The sequence below is a fragment of the Fringilla coelebs genome (assembly GCF_963513975.1).
Source record: "Fringilla coelebs genome assembly, chromosome: 1".
NCBI lineage: Eukaryota > Metazoa > Chordata > Aves > Passeriformes > Fringillidae > Fringilla > Fringilla coelebs.
Window position 1 is genome coordinate 111702946 of NC_140028.1, and position 17015 is coordinate 111719960.

The 17015-nt window shown below is 39.6% G+C and overlaps 1 protein-coding gene across 1 annotated transcript in view; it reads right to left on the bottom strand.

Annotated features, from left to right (window-relative positions):
- The window catches only part of CNOT10 (CCR4-NOT transcription complex subunit 10), a 32319-nt gene extending 16184 nt beyond the window's left edge, over positions 1 to 16135 (bottom strand). The window contains exons 1-10 of the mRNA XM_084207885.1: positions 15939 to 16135; positions 10259 to 10350; positions 7555 to 7716; positions 6898 to 7048; positions 5772 to 5917; positions 4960 to 5046; positions 4179 to 4262; positions 3180 to 3297; positions 2173 to 2322; positions 255 to 457 (exon numbers count right to left, since the gene is read on the bottom strand). Coding sequence (XP_084064011.1) covers positions 255 to 457; positions 2173 to 2322; positions 3180 to 3297; positions 4179 to 4262; positions 4960 to 5046; positions 5772 to 5917; positions 6898 to 7048; positions 7555 to 7716; positions 10259 to 10350; positions 15939 to 15960 — 1215 coding nt within the window. The 5' untranslated portion in view covers positions 15961 to 16135. The remainder of the gene's footprint in view (positions 1 to 254; positions 458 to 2172; positions 2323 to 3179; positions 3298 to 4178; positions 4263 to 4959; positions 5047 to 5771; positions 5918 to 6897; positions 7049 to 7554; positions 7717 to 10258; positions 10351 to 15938) is intronic.
- Between the last annotated feature and the right edge of the window lie 880 nt (positions 16136 to 17015).

Genomic DNA, 17015 nt, shown 5'->3' on the forward strand with positions numbered 1-17015 from the left:
TGAGGAAACAATGAAACTTCAGATGAGCTTTGGCTGCATGAAGAGAAAAAGATCACATGCAAAGAGTTCCCCTTCACCTGTTGCAGCTCCAGGTTAAACACGTAAAAATACACATACACAAGAAATAATTAATCTGGATTTACCGAGGTGTTACAACATCAGGCCTTCAAAGTACACAGCTTAACTCTAGGTATTAGTTCTACCTTTCTGTAATCACATGCCATTCTTTAGAAGAATTTTCCAAAGCCACTTACCCCTTTATTGGCAGCAATGCAGCATTCTGCTATTCTCAGCCACAGACGAGGGTTTGAGTGATAAACCTGGACTGCCTCAATCAGGCATTCAAAGGCAGCTAAGGGCCTCCCAATATGTAAGAGCTGAATTCCACAGTTATAGAGCAACTCGTATCGTTTGTTAGTCAGTAGTGTACACATGGGTCTCCCTGAAAATTTTTTACCTGCAGAAAAGGATTACATCATATTGGATGTGCAACTCAAGACAGCACAAAACTCTAAGAGGAAGAGGGAAGCTGCAAGAAACACCCCAAAGTTACAAAAAACCCCTCTCATTGCTGAAATCCACTAGCCTCCCTCCGTAAATTTCTTTCATATGAAAACTGATTTCAAAGACATATTGATTGTATTCTTAACGAAGATTGAAGTACATTAAATGCTAACCTCCTATGTTCCTTATCACACAAGCTAACTGTTATACAATAGTACTGAATCCCAGATTTGTGAGAATACACATCTACACACATTCCAGAGAATACAGATTTCAGAAGAAAACCATTTTGCTCTTAACAAGCATAAAACACTTTCACATTACTATATAAGGCTGCACTTAGGCCCAGGGGAGAAATGGGAAAAAAACAAACAAAATGCCTGATAGTGAGTATATTTAAAAAAAAACCAAGATATCAAAACAATTATAAGTTCATCATGAAATGATGAAGACTGAGTGAGGAGGCCCTCTATAGTCAGATAGGAAAGGTCTCACATTCACAAGCTCCGGTCCTGTTCTCTGGGACAACACAGAAGGGCATTAACAATTCAGGAGATTCCTGGAATGTGTTTATGATAACTTCCTTCTCCAAATATTGAAGGAGCCAGTGAGCACAGGTCCTATACTGGACCTCATTCTCATCAACAAGGAGGGGCTGGTTGGGACCATGAAATAGTGGAGTCTCACCCTGCTTAATCTCTAGTGAACAATGAGTGAGGAAACAATGAAACTTCAGATGACATGAAGAGAAAAAGACCACATGTAAAGAGTTCCCTTCATGAAGAGGGAGATAGTGGATCCTTAGGACAGTAGAAATATGCACAGCAAGCTCACTACACAGACTTGAGGCAAGTAGACTTCAGCATCTTTGGGGGTCTGATTGGTACAATACCATGGGATAAAGACCTGAATGAAAGAGGAGCCCAAGAAAGCTGATTAATATTCAACCTCTCCCAAGCTCAGGAGTGATGCCTCCCAACAAAGAAGTCAGGCAAAAATGCCAGGAGGCCTCCTGAGCAAGGAGCTCCTGAACAAATTCAAATACAAAAAGAAAGACTACAAAGGGCGGAAGCAAGGACCAGTAACCTGGGAGGAATACAGAGAAACTGAGCAACCAGGGAGCAGGTTGGAAAGCTAAAGCCCTGACAGGATTCAATCTGACCAGTGGCATCGAGGGCAAAACCAAAATCTTCTGCAGGTATGTTGGTGACAGAAGTAAAACTAGGGAAAATATGAGCCCCCTCCACAAGGAAACAGGAGACCTGATTACCCAGAATATGGAGAAGGCATCCTACATGCCCTGATGATTCCACACATTGTCAGCAGGACTATAAATAACCTATGCAAAATAGGTCACAAAAACCTTTTTTTGTCATACCTCCCTAACTGATGGACAAAGTCTATGAACAAGAGAGAATAATTGTCCCAGCACCATGGTACATTAAGAAAAACAAAAAAATGAAGAACATATTTAATCATCATCACATATTTCTGGCAACAGCAACTATATTCTTACATCAGGTTATCATCAAAATTCTCACCCCTCTTACCCTGCCCTCCACAAAGAGATGGAAAGGGAAATTTGCTGATAATTACTCAAACCTTGTGTTCTCTATTTCCTAAATTTGCCAACCCCTCTTACATCATCTGTTTTAATCTTTTGCTTACCTGGATCTGAGCTGCCCGTTCCCAGCTGTGCACATGCATTATCATTTTCTTGCAAGGCTTTTTTAAAGTAAAAAATTCCTAAATTGTGCTTTCCCATTGCAAAGTGGATGCAGCCAAGATTGTTCCAGAACATACACCTTAAGCATTCACCTGAGAGAACAACAAAAGACTATATTCAGAAAGTGAAAGTTGTTGCTAAGCCCACAAAATGCTCCAACCACTTTCTCATGGGTCAGCATATTATGGCAGTTTATTAAACATGTTTTTCAGTGAGATGCTCATGGGTGACAGTGTTATATCCAATATGACATATACATATATTTATGCCAACCAAACCATACAAGCACTCTTCTTCCTAAATATATGTTCAGGTAACACTGTGAGAGGGTTTTTTCTAAATAATAAAGGACAAAAAAATTTAACTTTTCACTTTTCTGCTGGTGACTAAAGTTTTACAGGGTTAACATGGATAATAAAGACAAAAGAAAAAAACAAACACCCTAAAAATCCAAATAACCAGACTATTAGCAAATTAAACAGACATGATTTTAGTCATGGCCTAGGAAGGCTAGTAAATGAACAATATACTGTGCAAAAAAGCTAATGCAAAAAAGTTATATGACAGTAAAGTTTTCAAAAAAATTTTAAAAAATAAAGAGAACTTTAAGCATAAAAACTGCCAGAGGGGCCTCAATTCTAGATCTAATACGTTGCCTTTTGTTTCATTTATTAAGAGACTCAATCATGAGCCTTGCACATAAAACACAACTTTATAAATCCGTTTTCATGGACAATCATAGCCTTCTGTAGAAGAATGTTCAATGAAAATCACTACAGTGTTGTGTGAGAGTACAAGAAGAAAGATGAAACACATCCAGCATATAAATCCATGACTTTCAGGGCTGACACTGTTAAGTAATCATTAATATCCTTAAAACTGATATCAACAAGAAGTCCTATTATACTAGACATTGAAGTACCTGCAGGATGAAGGGTTATTATTTTACCTGTTTTCATGAAGCCTGGATGTTCAGCAATGTTAGCACTGTTTAAAAGTTTGACAGCTTTACGGTAATTGCCTCTCAAATACTCAAAATTGCTCTTAAGAAAGAGAGAAGGAGCTGACTGTGAAGGAGAAAACAATACTTAGTTATGTCTTGGTTGATGATTTCTACTGCTAGTGTTAAATCACTTCACAAACTTGCTTCTGCTGCCATTTAAAAATAAATGGGTTTAGGCCATGTTACTTTCAAGAACTCTGTCATGAACTTTAGAGAACTCTGTCATGGAAGTGGCTAAGGGCAAAACACCTCTAACCTGCCCTCTAATACCTTCCTCCCCACACCTCCCCTCCCTGCAGAGTTCCTTGTAGGCTGTAATCTTCCTAGTCTACCAACACAGACCTCATGATCCAGAAGGTTTTCTGTTAAACTTGCTTTTCAACAAAACATAAGCCTCCAAAAAATGTCAACAAAAAGAAAAAAACCAACCCCAAAAAATGCCCATGTATCCCAGAATTAATCCTTTATAAACTGGTTTAAACTACCAATTACATCAAAGTTTGTAATATGCATAAGATCCATAGTAAACTAAAGCTTCTTTCATTTCAATTATAAAGAATACTGAACCTGTTTATTTTATACTATCAATATAATATTTTATTTATATAGATATAAATATTAATGTACATTTATTTATATATAAATATAATATTTTATATCATATAATAAATATAATATTTTATAATTTTATAATAACATTATTTTATAATGTTTCACTGTTATTTTGGCATCCCAAGGCAAATTTTTTTAGAAACTGAAAACAGCACAAATAAGAAAATTCTACATTAATTTGCAAAGATATTATAAACCCAACTGACTACATAAACAATTACTTCAAACATCCACCTTCAATAAGAACTTTTTTTGTAAAGAACATTAGCAAATTCAGTTTTAAGATACAGAAGACATCTAGACTTGAAAAACAACAGTCTTAAGAATACTTACATTCCCAGCTGTATTCATAACAGACTTGATCTCCCTTTTGCATGCTTTTAATGACTTCATCTGGATATAGGCTCTCACCTTATACTGTTAGAAAATTAGATTTGTTAAATAATATACAATAATTTCTGCAGATTTGCAAGACAAACTGTATCTAGCTATTTACTGCAGAATATTTAATAACATTTTTAAAATAGGTAGCAAAAAGCTATTCAGAAAGTCTTCACAATAAAGAAATTCTACTCAAACTTCAAACACCATATTTATAGGGTTTGTATTTACAATAAGCAGATGAATACTTTGTTCAATGGCCAACAGCTGGTCCATATTCAAACACAGATATGAGCACTTAAAATGACGAATTAATTAAAATAATCTAACATCTTAAACCCAGACATTTACCTACTAAACTGAAGGTAAGTGAATATGCTAATAAAGAAGCACTCTGATTCTTCACATATTTTTCCTCAGAACAGTACAGTGAAATAAAACCTCAGCTGATTTAGACTGTTGGAGGTTGAACAGACAATTTCAATGCAGTGAACTGCCATGTGAAGAAATAATTATAACACACAGGGACTGAAATGGTGGTGGGCAGGATGTCAGGTCAGTGTTTTCTGCACATGAAACTTACAAAAAGGAAGACTTAGACAAATTCCTTTCTTGTTTTACAACAAGGAGAGAAAGCATCATAAGTTGGGCTGAACTTTTTTTGAAGGACATGACACTCAGATTAGAAAACCCTTGAAGAAATGTTCGTGTATAAATAATATGCAGACCTTACCTGATGTATCTTAGATTTAGCAACTTCTATTAAAGCTCCACTTTCAGCTTTTTGATTCGAGGAATCTTTATTGGTATTATTACCTGACTGTCAAAAAAAAAAAGAGGAAGCATTACTGTTAGTCACCTTTTAAATTCAGATGACATGAAGAAAAAGAAGTATTTAATAGTATTAATAATAATATTGTTTGAGTATTTAATATCAAAATATACACCTCCTACCAGAAACTAACTTGAGTTTAACAATCAAAATCCACAAACCACACCAGCCTTTGAAGAGCTGAATTCTGTACTGTGACATTCCATCAACAGGAAAACACTGAAATGCCCTCTCTTCACTTCTAAGCCACCACTGATTTTTTTGATTTTTCCAAAAGGCACATGAAAGATTTCATCTGAAAGTGTGCCTCATACTTTCAGATACTACGTAAAAAAGATACTTAATTTCCCATCCTATGCTGTGCAACTCAGTTCCTCTGACACTGACTTCCCTTTAAAACTTAGGGTTTCATATGGTCATTGTCAAAGACAAGCAATATTTGACCCAGGAGACAACTGTTTTTCCAATGCAAGTCTCTGACTGAATAAAGACATTTTAGCTCCCTGGAGTAAGAGAAAAGGATGAAAAAGCGGGAATAAACAGCTGTTGTACACAATTAACTCAGTCACTAAAATATTTAACCTGCTGTCTAAAGTTACAGGTGATCTAACATAGTCTTATCATTCCAAAGTCTATTAAGATACTAATTTTGGATTGAGCTAAAGCATACTTCTGATAAAGATTTAAAGGCATTTGTATGATTCCAAACTTACCTCATTTTTTCCATTCTTGCTGTTATTGTTGCCCTGTGAAATCATTTTTTCCAGAACAGCAAGCAGATGCAAGGCTTTCTCAGCTTGGTAAGTTAACAGGTATAAGTCTACAAGCAAGAAGCACACAGCCTGGGCAAACTTCTCTTCTGTGAAAAGCAAAGAAGAAAAATTTGTTTTACAGCTCTAATACCAATCCCTCCGAACATGGATGGAAAAGAAACTACTGTAAAGCACCATTTATGCAACATTATGAGAAAAATCAACATACTACATAAGAAAAAATAATGCAGCCATGTCCAACCCACAGCTAAGTACATACACTGAAAAGAAAGCTCATTTATTCAAATGGCATCAGCATAAAAGCACAGACTAAAGACAGCTTAACAAGTATTTCATGTTCATAGGTTCTGAGAACTAATCTAAGTAGATCAGCACCAAAGTTGCAGCATCCAAACAGACAGAGCCATATGCAGATGTAGAATCCCACAGAACTCACAAAGATTTTGTAAAACACATCTCTGTTTAGCTGACTTCAGAGAGTAAGTCCCAATTATGCATATTGAAACTGGGAGGAATTGAAGCAGAAACACAGCAGCATTTACTTAATTTACTGAGACCCACACACATACATCCTTCAGCCTTCTCACTTATAAAATTTAACAAGGATTATGAAATGATTTTATACAAGTATGGTAATTCTACTACATAAGGTATCATAGCTTATAAAAGTTGCAGACTTTGTATTCAGATATAAGCACATACAATTATGTATTACCTAATAAAGGTATTTAAAAATGAGTGCCCTGGAAAACAGACGCCCACCCATGAAGTTGCATGATGACTCAAAACATTAGATTTAAAATAATTTCATTAACTTGTACATTATTATTTAAGTTGAAAGAATCCATTTCAGTTTCATAGCGCTTGTCTGCTAAAGCTCTCTGAAGCACCTTCCCCAAATTCGTCTGTTGTCCTTGATACAAGTAAAACATATTCATTCCAAACCCTACGTAATTTCTTAAAACCATATTAGACAAATTACAAATCACTTGTCTGATAGACAATTCAGTCTTTTTCACTTTCTGTAGTTCTTGAATGGACAAGATTCTTCTTTCTGCCCACATACCAAAAGGCTCTATGAACTGGTACAGCTTCTCCCCAATGGATATTGCTTCAGTATACTGACGGAGATGGTACAGGATAACAGCTTGATTGTAGTACAGCATACTGTTCTCAACATCATCCAAACCATCCATTTCTTCAACAACAGAGTGAACCTGAAAATAACCCACTCATTTCATTAAACATTCAATACCTATAATTTTAAAGTACCAGGTATTAAAAAAAAACAACTCCATAGCTATGTATTTCTCTAAAGGTAAACTAAAACTTACTCACCTAACAAACATAATTGTTGTTGCACATTAACACAGCAAAAAAACCATACAATTAAATTCAAAACTGTCAATTGAGTAGTAAAGTAATATTTTCACTTTTTTATTATTTCACAAACTATTCCATGTTAAGGAACTTTCTGCTGGAAGAACATAGCAGGTCCTTCTGTTATAATCTCAGACCATTTTCAACAATAGTTAAAAACACAATTACAAAAACTGTCCTACAAGATTAAACTGAATCAGATGTTTAAAAGTAATGTCACTTTCTTATTTTGTTAAATCTATGGGACAAGAAGCAGAAGCTTAACTCCTACTTCACTGAAAGATCCCACCACCAATAATAGTACTCAAAATCAATCAGTACCATGTCAATACAATTGCATTACCTGGTTTTTCAGCTGGTTAAGGGTTTGTCTCAAATTGTCTGTGGTAGTCTGATTACTTTTACAGAACTCTGCAACAGCAGTATTCAAAGTTATTTTGTAGTCATCTTTGTTTATGTCTTGAAGGGTATTTAGGTGTTGTAAACAAGCATCATAGTTTCCAGCCTGTAAATTGCACACATACCAGAAGCATGCATTAGAAGATACAGTCTTTCCTTTATCAATACAAGTGAACTAAATGTGTATACACATATTTCATTATTTATGCAGATTAACATCGATGAGAAGCAAGTCTAAATGTTGAAGCCATATCCAAACTTCAAAAATAATTTGTGGTGTAAGGACAAATTAAGTAACTGATTACTATTAACAGATGTTTCCATGAAAAGTGTTATTCTCATTTCTCTTATCATACTAAGTTTCAAGACTGTTTCCTCAGTTTTCATAATCTTTCCCTATTTCATGAACACTGAGCAGCTGCAGTTGCTTACACAAGTTCCAGCCCAACATTTTATGTTCAGTCTTTAGTTCATCTGAATATATAGTGATTTACAACTTAATCTACAGAAGTTAGCTCAAGAGAGATTAGAAAAAGAAAGTGTCGCCTTCCCAGAATAGGTTTAAGAAACATTTTTACAAGCCTTAGCTGTTGGATGAAGTATTCAATCACCTAGGAATGCCTAAAGAGAAACTAGGAGCCAAGCATGATGCTCCACTGACGTGTGATCTGATGGAAAAATCCCTTTCTTAGACCACAGGAGGACTTTAGTGGCATCAAGGAATGAAAGAGAGAGAAACTCCTCACTCTTTAGGCCTAGATGATGCTTCATTTTCAATTGCTAAATTCCTACACAGGAATAATCACATTCACCTCTTCCATATCAGAGTTACTTCCAATGTGGTCAGACAGATAAGCAGATGCATTTCCATCTCTGTCAATGATTCGCACCCAAAAGCTAAGCTCTGGAGTACCATCCTCCACTTACTCCTCCCTTTCAGGTGCTGTTCCACAGTGCTTCTCCTGGACTGCTGAGTAACCTCCTATTAAGGGCAGAATACAACAGAGAAGAGCTCTAGGGTCCCTCTGCTGTCCCCAAGAAAGTCGCCATTCTGCAGCTCCTTTCCATGGAACCACTTCAGTTCCTTCAGTCTCCCAGGCAGGCACAGTTACACAACTTAGAGAGATGTAGCAGGACACTGACACATTTTCACAACTCTGAGCACCAACAGCATGGATTGCCTTCTGATCATGTGCACAAACACAGGAACTTGCAGCTCAACTGCCGGCATGCTCTTTATTTGAGACAGTTCATCTCCCATTGGTTCTCTTCCTGTGCTCACACTTGGAGCTTCTCTTCAGTAGGAGCTTTCAGATCACAGCAACAAGGCTTCTAATCATGGCTGGACTACAAACCTTGAACCTTTAAATGTCCAGGTTATTTTGTGATGTTTTTCATCAGTTAACAATCCTTTATGGCACTATACTAGATAGGATCTAGAATATAGTACCCAAATTTATAGGAATTCTATCAAGACTGAAACTGGGCATGTAATATGATAAAGGAGGATGCAAGGCAGCCCACAATGCTATCTGGAGCTACTCAACAGCAAGAAATTGGCAAACAAGGCATCAAATTAATTCTGCTCACATCTGTTGCTACCTCACTCCATGAACTCAGGGAATTCTTAAAGCAAGAAAAAACTTGACAAGATAAACCAAATACACTGGACCAGGATAAAAGTAAAGATGAAATCATTAGCACATCAAAAGTATTTTAGGCATTTAGATGTGTGGGCAAGGTGGAAAACAAATGACTCTCTCATGTGTCTTCAGTTCTCAGGATCAAATGCCACTGATTAAAATGTTACTGAAAAAGAGTAATTGAGCTAGACAGCTTTCAAGAAGACATCAGGGAACAACACAGTGTTAAGAACCAACCACATGCACTTAATGTAGCAAAATGAGTGAAACATAGAAGTACGAGTGAAACATTGAAGCAAGAATCCCAAAAGACAACACTTAAATTCTTCGCTGACTTATTTGACAAATTTAAAACTGAATTTAAAGCAAGGTATTTTGGAGACAAGAGATACAATTGAAAGGAAAAGCAATTATACTTCCTGTCATACTATATAAAATTAGGCAACAATACAAAGAAAGAAATAAATGGAAAGACCTGGTATCTGAACTTTAACACAGAAGAAAAAAAATCTTCCAAGAAACACAAAACAAGTAGTAGATACTGGCTGTAGGTGTTACACATTCAGAAATGTTTTATTGCAAAGTGACAGGATACAGCACTTTTTGTGAAAGAATATAGTATAACATGATGCTAAAACAGAAGTGTTTGTTTCATTGCTGTTTTTTAAATACATGAGGTTCCTTTAAATACTAACACAACATTTTTAGTTTGATGTGATTAATTCTTCCAAGAGATCATGCATTTCCAATGCTTATGCAGAAGAGAAGCCTCATATAGCTTTTAAGGTTACTAAGTTTTGAAAATCAAGATTAAAAGAGCTCTTTTTCAAGTATCCTGTTCAGCCTTCTCACATCACAGCAGATAGAAAATGCATGTGCTGTCTTTATAACACAACTAGTGCTGCTTTTGAACATCCTCTTAATGCATTTGCAGCTGTATTAAGAAAACAGGAAAAACAATAACACAAGCCCACTTAGAAGTCCCAAAGTCTAACTTTGTCTTACCTGAAAAGCTTGTAATGCACTGCTCGACAATTCCTTTTCCTGATCAGTAATCCCAGAAGTACCTGCTCCTTCATGTTTTTCAGTACTTTGATCTGTAAAAGTGAACAGAAGATTACAACAAAGCTTGCAAGTGTGATAACAGCTGTGCAGCATAAAAACTTTGTTTCTTCCAGCTCTCAAGGTCCTCCTGCCAATACAAGTAATTTTCCAGATAACTGTAGCAGTGTCCCTACTACACTATCTATATCCCAAGTTACATCTCCTACCACAAGATATCAAGTTATTCTATACTCCTAGTGAATTCCTCTCCATGAAATGTAAATTATGGTGCTCAACGAACAACCGAAGTCCTGCAAGTTAACTGACAACCCATACATTTTAGATTTCTCCTTAAAGCTGCAACCATACACTAGGATTGTCCTATCTTGCTCAAAAGTCAGCAGTGAAGGCCATACATCATGAAATATGTACCACAGTGAGTTAGATGAAAACCCATACAAAATCCTGTATAGTGCTTCCTAAACAGCAAACAAGGGATACTCTAGGGTGCAACAGTAAACACTGGAACTTCCCCACAGCTCCCTACTTTGAAAGAATATCTCCCCAAATAAGAGGCTGCACTTGAACCATCATTGTTAATAAACTCTGACAGATCTAATATATTTTTTTTTAAACACTCTATACTTTTGTATTCTTCAATATACTCCATCAAATGCTGTCGGGTTATATTGCAAGGCACAAGTACATGCTGCCTGCTCACTTTTTCAGCCTCACTCCAAATCTTACAGACATTCCTTTCAACTACATCTCTTCTTCATCTCTGCAGGAGCAGTTTACTCTCCATCTTCCTCACATTTTTTTCCCAGAATTTTCTCCAGTTCTATTACACCCTTTTCCAGACTAAGACAAGAACAACACGTAGCAACTACAATGGTGGCCCCTTTATGCATTTATATAGCAATGTAACAAGGTTTTAATTGCCTACAATTTTTTACACTGAATTCCTAATGATTGATGTTGCAGTCACTATTTAGCATATTTTTCAGAAAGAAGTCTACTAAATCCTTTTGTCATCATGTAATTAAGAATTCAGTGAAGTTGCATTAAAAAGCACAATACACACATTCCATGTCAAAGAAGCTGAAAAAAACCTCCACTAAGCCCTTCCTTGTGCGGAACACAAACTACTGAGAAAAAAAAAAAAACAACCACACAACCACCACACTGAAGAAAGTATTTCTAGGAGCATTAATTAATGTGCTACAACATACAAAAATCATTTCATGTTTTTGAAACAAAGACTTTATAAATCAGCAATGGGTTCTGCTTCTGCAGAAAAGTATTACTTGAATTTCACAGTGGAAGATCTGCTCTAAAACATGTTTTGCTATCTTAATAGACTATGTAGGCTATGTAAACTCAATGCCTGCTTTCTCTTCCCTATAATTTGGAGATATAATGCAAACTCCACTAATTTCCTTTTCACTTTGAACAAATAATAACACTTAGCTGTGAGCTCCTCTGCAAAATCCATTCCCCATCACCACCAATATATCTGGATCTTCTACTACTGACCATGAAAATTTACAAATACAGGACAAATGACAATCATAAGGGGCAGTGAAACCTCAGAAGATTAATCATATAATATCCTCAGTAAGAACAAAACAGACTTAGTAATCTATTAAGTTTGTGCCTGTTGCTGGGAAATAGTGAGATTCTTCCACCTGCAATAACACTATTGCCCCCTGCAATTGAGCAAGAATTGTAAATATTTGGTTAGGACTTTCATCCTGCATTAAGATGTCAACAAAGTAGAGTTTTAAAAATCTCAACAAATCTTACACTGGCAAGAGTAACCCACTGTCATTTGGACAAAATTCAGGGTTCAGCAATTTCAGTACTCTGGAGGGATGGATCCTCAAGGGCCTACATCTGCTATGAAATCTGACTGCATAACACATTGATCAACACCATTTGCACTGCCTCGTCTTTCAAAAGGAAAGGCAAAAGAGAAATTTAAACCACAAAAAAGCTCAGAACATTTCTGATGTGCCAAAAGCTTCCCACAGTGAAAGAGGAAAGGAACAGGAAGTACCTCTGCTTCAACCTAAATATAGCATAGATCTGATTCCAGTTCTAAAGCTTGTGATTATACAGATGAACTAAAAGCTCTCACTCTCCAAGGATCTTTTGAACAGCAGCAAATAATCAAATGCATCTTCCCTCCAACTTTCATGCTAACAGTGGCATTATCTGCTTTACTTGCTCAGCATGCCTGTCAAATTGTGCTGGTAAAGTAACCACAGTGCAGAGCCTTGAGGCTCTAAAGCTTTTGAAGCCAATAACACTCAATCTGATCAGATTCCTCACAAACACGTTTACCTAGCAGAGAGCCATTAACTACCAGGTACACTACAGATTACTGGCTTTGTAGGCAGGTTTGTAAGACCAGTGTCTCAAAAGAAATCTGAATTCTGAAGTAAAATGTCTTCAGTGAAGTGACAGATAAATCAAGAGCTACTTGTCTAAGTAGCTTGGTTGATGTAATTCCTAAGGAAAAATCAGGACAGATCTTCAAATTTCACTGTCTCTCTAAACTTATTGGTACATTAAACAAACACAAACAAACCCAAAACATAAAATGAAGCTTGGGACTACTTTAAGCAAAACCAGAGCTGTCTCTGTAATCCAATCAACTGCACCTACTAGTACTCAGTAAACAAAGCAGGTTTGTGAAACCTGAACTGGAAGCTTATCAAGAAAAAACTAAAATCCAGCTGATGTAGCTCACAGCATAGCTCCTTCCTTTGAAAAAAGGGCAACAAAACACTTTGGCTGCTCTGTACCCTTTCTGTCCAAACACACCTGAAACTTGTTAAAGACCTAAAAGCCACTCCAGTCTAAGGTGATACTGCCATTCTTGTTTAGACTGGGATCTACTGCTTCGGCTGATCTTTGCTATCAGAGATCCCTCCAAGGAGTCACCTGAAAGCTGGCTGGCACAAGAACCCACCAGAAAACTGGCTGGCACAAGAACCCACCAATTCCACTGAAGTGGCAGGGGTGGTGGGGAGGGAATGTTCCTGTTCTCTTAGCTGCAAATGGCTATTCCAGTGCTTGCACATAGAACTGATACTTCCATGTTCCTTGAAGAACTTGAAAGTGAAACAGTTAGGAAACTTGTTCCCTGGCAAAAGAAACAGCCTGCCTTGCTCATTTGGGTCCCTTGACCTTTGGCATTCTTGCAGAAGAACGTGGTGTAGGTAACACATGGCACACCAGTCATCTCCAATGTGCTCCCATCTGTACAGCAGCCACAACTATCAGCTGAAATATCCAGAGCAGTGCAGATTCTCTACTTCACAAGTGACAGAACTTGATTTATCTCTGGAATTTGTATTTAAAAATGGACCTGTTTGCTTAACTTTTCATTTGTCCAACCTGCATGAGTACAGACCAACTCTAAAACTAAAACTTGTGTAGGTTCATGATGAGGGGCAAAAGGGGCAACCTGGAAAAGGATGTAAAAATCAACTGCTCAGATTTTGATCTGGAGGAAGCTGCTGCACTCAGCTGGAAGTTAAAGAATCAAGCCAGAAATTATCTTCCTAGCTATCAATCCTGGGGCTGAGCAGGAGCGACACTACATCACGGAGGCTGGTTTGCTTTGTACAAGCAGGAAGCTGTTCCTGCTGGAGAAGGTGCATCATGGTGGACAGCAGAACTTCAGGAAAACTGTCTCTATGAAAGGAGAACAAGGAAAAGTATGAGGTTGACACCTGAAAAGGAAGATTGCTCTCCTCACAGGCTTGCTGCCAGAATTTCATAAAAGCAACAAAAGTCACATCTCCCACATACACATACCTGAAGACACCTGAGAGTGACTGCAATCATTATCCTTCTCATACCTGCTCTCCGTTTCTCCAAGGAGTGCTGTTCCTGAGCTCTCTTGTTCCTACACCCTGCAAATTACATCTTGCATGAACTGTGCTGTTGAACACCAGAGCACCTCTGGAAATACTTTTATGTCCAAACTCTGCAGGCAGAGGGATAATCTCTTTCTTGAAAGGGGAGGGAACTATCATATGATTCTTGCTCCAAAAGAATTTTGAAGGGTATGAAGCCCAGCCAGTGTCCAGCTATTAGAGGATAACAGTGGCACTAAGACTTATGTTTTAATTTTTGCATGAAGCCCTTCACTACCAGTATAGGTACAATAGGCTTCTTTGGTGTTGTGCAATAAAAAGCAAACATTTCTCAGTGGAAAGCTACCTATGGCTCGCTGCTAGAACAAGTGCAGCATGTGGAATATCTTGCCATAGCTCACATCTTTGATTCATTTCACACATACTTTTAAGAAAGTAAAACTGAAAAGTTCCTTCGTAATTTCAAAGAACATAAACAAAAAAGTATTAAAAACTTGATGCCTTTTTTTTTGGTGTAGTTTAGCAGTCACTTACAGTTCTTAGAAATAAACACATGACAGTCTAGTAAATATCACTCAGTGCAGTATACTTTTTTCCCCTGTAATTTTTTTTCCAAATACTGAGACATTTCATATTTAGCATCCAGAGAAAAAAATGCTTAAGGTGATTTTAAATAATGTTCCCCCAACATAAAAACATCTAGGAAAAAAAGGTGACCAGAAACAAGACCAGAAGGAATGGCATGAAGCCAGGGAGGTTTAGGTTGGATATTAGGAAAAGGTTCTTCATTCAGAGAGTGTCTGGGCACTGGAATGGGTTCCCCAACTGGCACAAGCCCAACAGAATTCAAGAAGTGTGTGGAAAACACTCACAGGCACATGGTGCGATTCTTAGAGATGTCCTGTGCAGGGCCAGGAACTGGAATTTGTTAATCTTTATTGGTCTTCCAACTCAGCATATCCTACACTTCCATTAAGCAGACCTATACAATTCTATAAGTAAGGCTTTCCTCCACATCGCCCTCGTCTCCATCCCCCCACGAGCTGACATCTGATGGGATGTCCTTTCCTGCAATGAAGACTTCTTGCATGATGGGGAGTTGCACAGGAGATGGACCAGCAGTAGTTTAGCAGTGTTACACATCAACTGTATTTGAGATTTATTCTGTCTGTTTACCAGAACATGGCTTATGTTTTAGTCTCGGTGATTTCTCTCTGCAGTGTCTTTTCAGGCCCGAGTTCAGTGAGGACGCACACATCCCCTGAAACCAAAGCAGCATCCCTGAGGGAATCAGACTGCACTCCAGCGATTAAGCAGCACCACCAAGAGTTATAACCTCCCTCGTACCTCCTGCATGCCCCAGTTTAACAAATTAACCCAAGAAGCTCGACTTCTGTAGGGGTTATTAAGCGCTGAGTATTAAACACACAACTCCCGCCCCCCCTCCCCCGCCAATACGAACATAGGGCCCTCCCCACCGAGCTCTTCCCGGCCAGGAGGGGGCAACAGCTCAGTGCCGCTTGGCCGAGGGCACGGAGGGCCCGGTGCACACACGGCCTCGCCGGTGACCCGCAGGTGTCACAGGGGTCCCTCACAGCGGCCCCGCGCCGCGGGGCACTACCTCTTCGGCGGAAGGACACAGCACACAGCCGCACAGGCGGCTTTCCCCCGGCGGCGCGTATGCCTCCGCGCCGGGCGGCGCAGGCCGGGGGCGGGCACGGCGGGGCCGCGGCCGCTCCCCCCGCACTCACCCGCAGCCTTGTCCGCCGCCATCTCCGCCTCGGCCGCAGCTCCGTGCAGCTCCGCGCAGCCCGAGCGCGCCGGTAGTTGTCGAGAGTCCCCCGAGCGCTGCGCCACAAGCGCTGCCCGACCGCCGCCGCCACCAACCGGCCGCTGGCCCCCGGCACTACTTTGCCGCCGCCGCTGCCCTGCGCGCGCCGGGCCCGCCCCGCCGGTTGCGCCGCCCGCCCCGATTCGCCCGCCGCTTCCGGGTTCCCGGCGCGCCCGCGACGTCCGGTGGTTGCTGGGGCACCGCGGATGTGACGCCAGGACGCGGCGGGGGAGGAGGGAGAGGCGAGCGAGGCGGGGTCGCCATGTTGGCGTGTGAGGGCCGGGGTGCGGCGGTACGCGGTCCTCTTGCGGCACGGAGCTCGTCGGCAGCTGCCGGCCGCTGTCTCGGACGGGTTTTGTCCTTTCTAACCCGTTGAGACGTGCCGGCTCTCATCAATGGATGCAAATATCTAAAGGTGGGGTGCTAAGAGGATGGAGTCAGGTTCTGCTCGGTTGTGCCAAGCAATGGAACAAGAGGCAAGGGGCAGAACCTCATCCGTGGGAAGTTTCACCTGAACATGAACTTCTATACTGTGCGGGTGACCAAGCACCTTAACAGATTGCCCAGAGAGGCTGAGGAGTCTCTATCACTGGGGATATTCAACCCCCCCCCGGACACAATCCTGTGCAGTGTCTCTAGGATGGTCTTGCTTGAGCAGGGAGGTTGGACCAGCTGAGCCACTGTGGTCTCTTCCAACCTGACCCATTCTGTGATCCCCTCTGGAGCAATAGCAGTGACCTAGAGGCTTCCATTTAATGTATTCTCTAGTTTATGTGGATTATCAGGTGGACTGTTTAAAGTGTTGTTAGGGTGCTTCTCACTGTACTAATTAATGGCAATAAGTGCCCAGTGCAGATTTGGCACCTGCATCCCACATTCCTTCCTAAGTGGCTGTTTAGGCACTGGACACCCAAAGCCTGGCAGGGGGACAAAACCCTCATCACACTGAAGACCCCAATTAGCCTTTGTAACAGTTGTTACTATATTTCTTATTAAA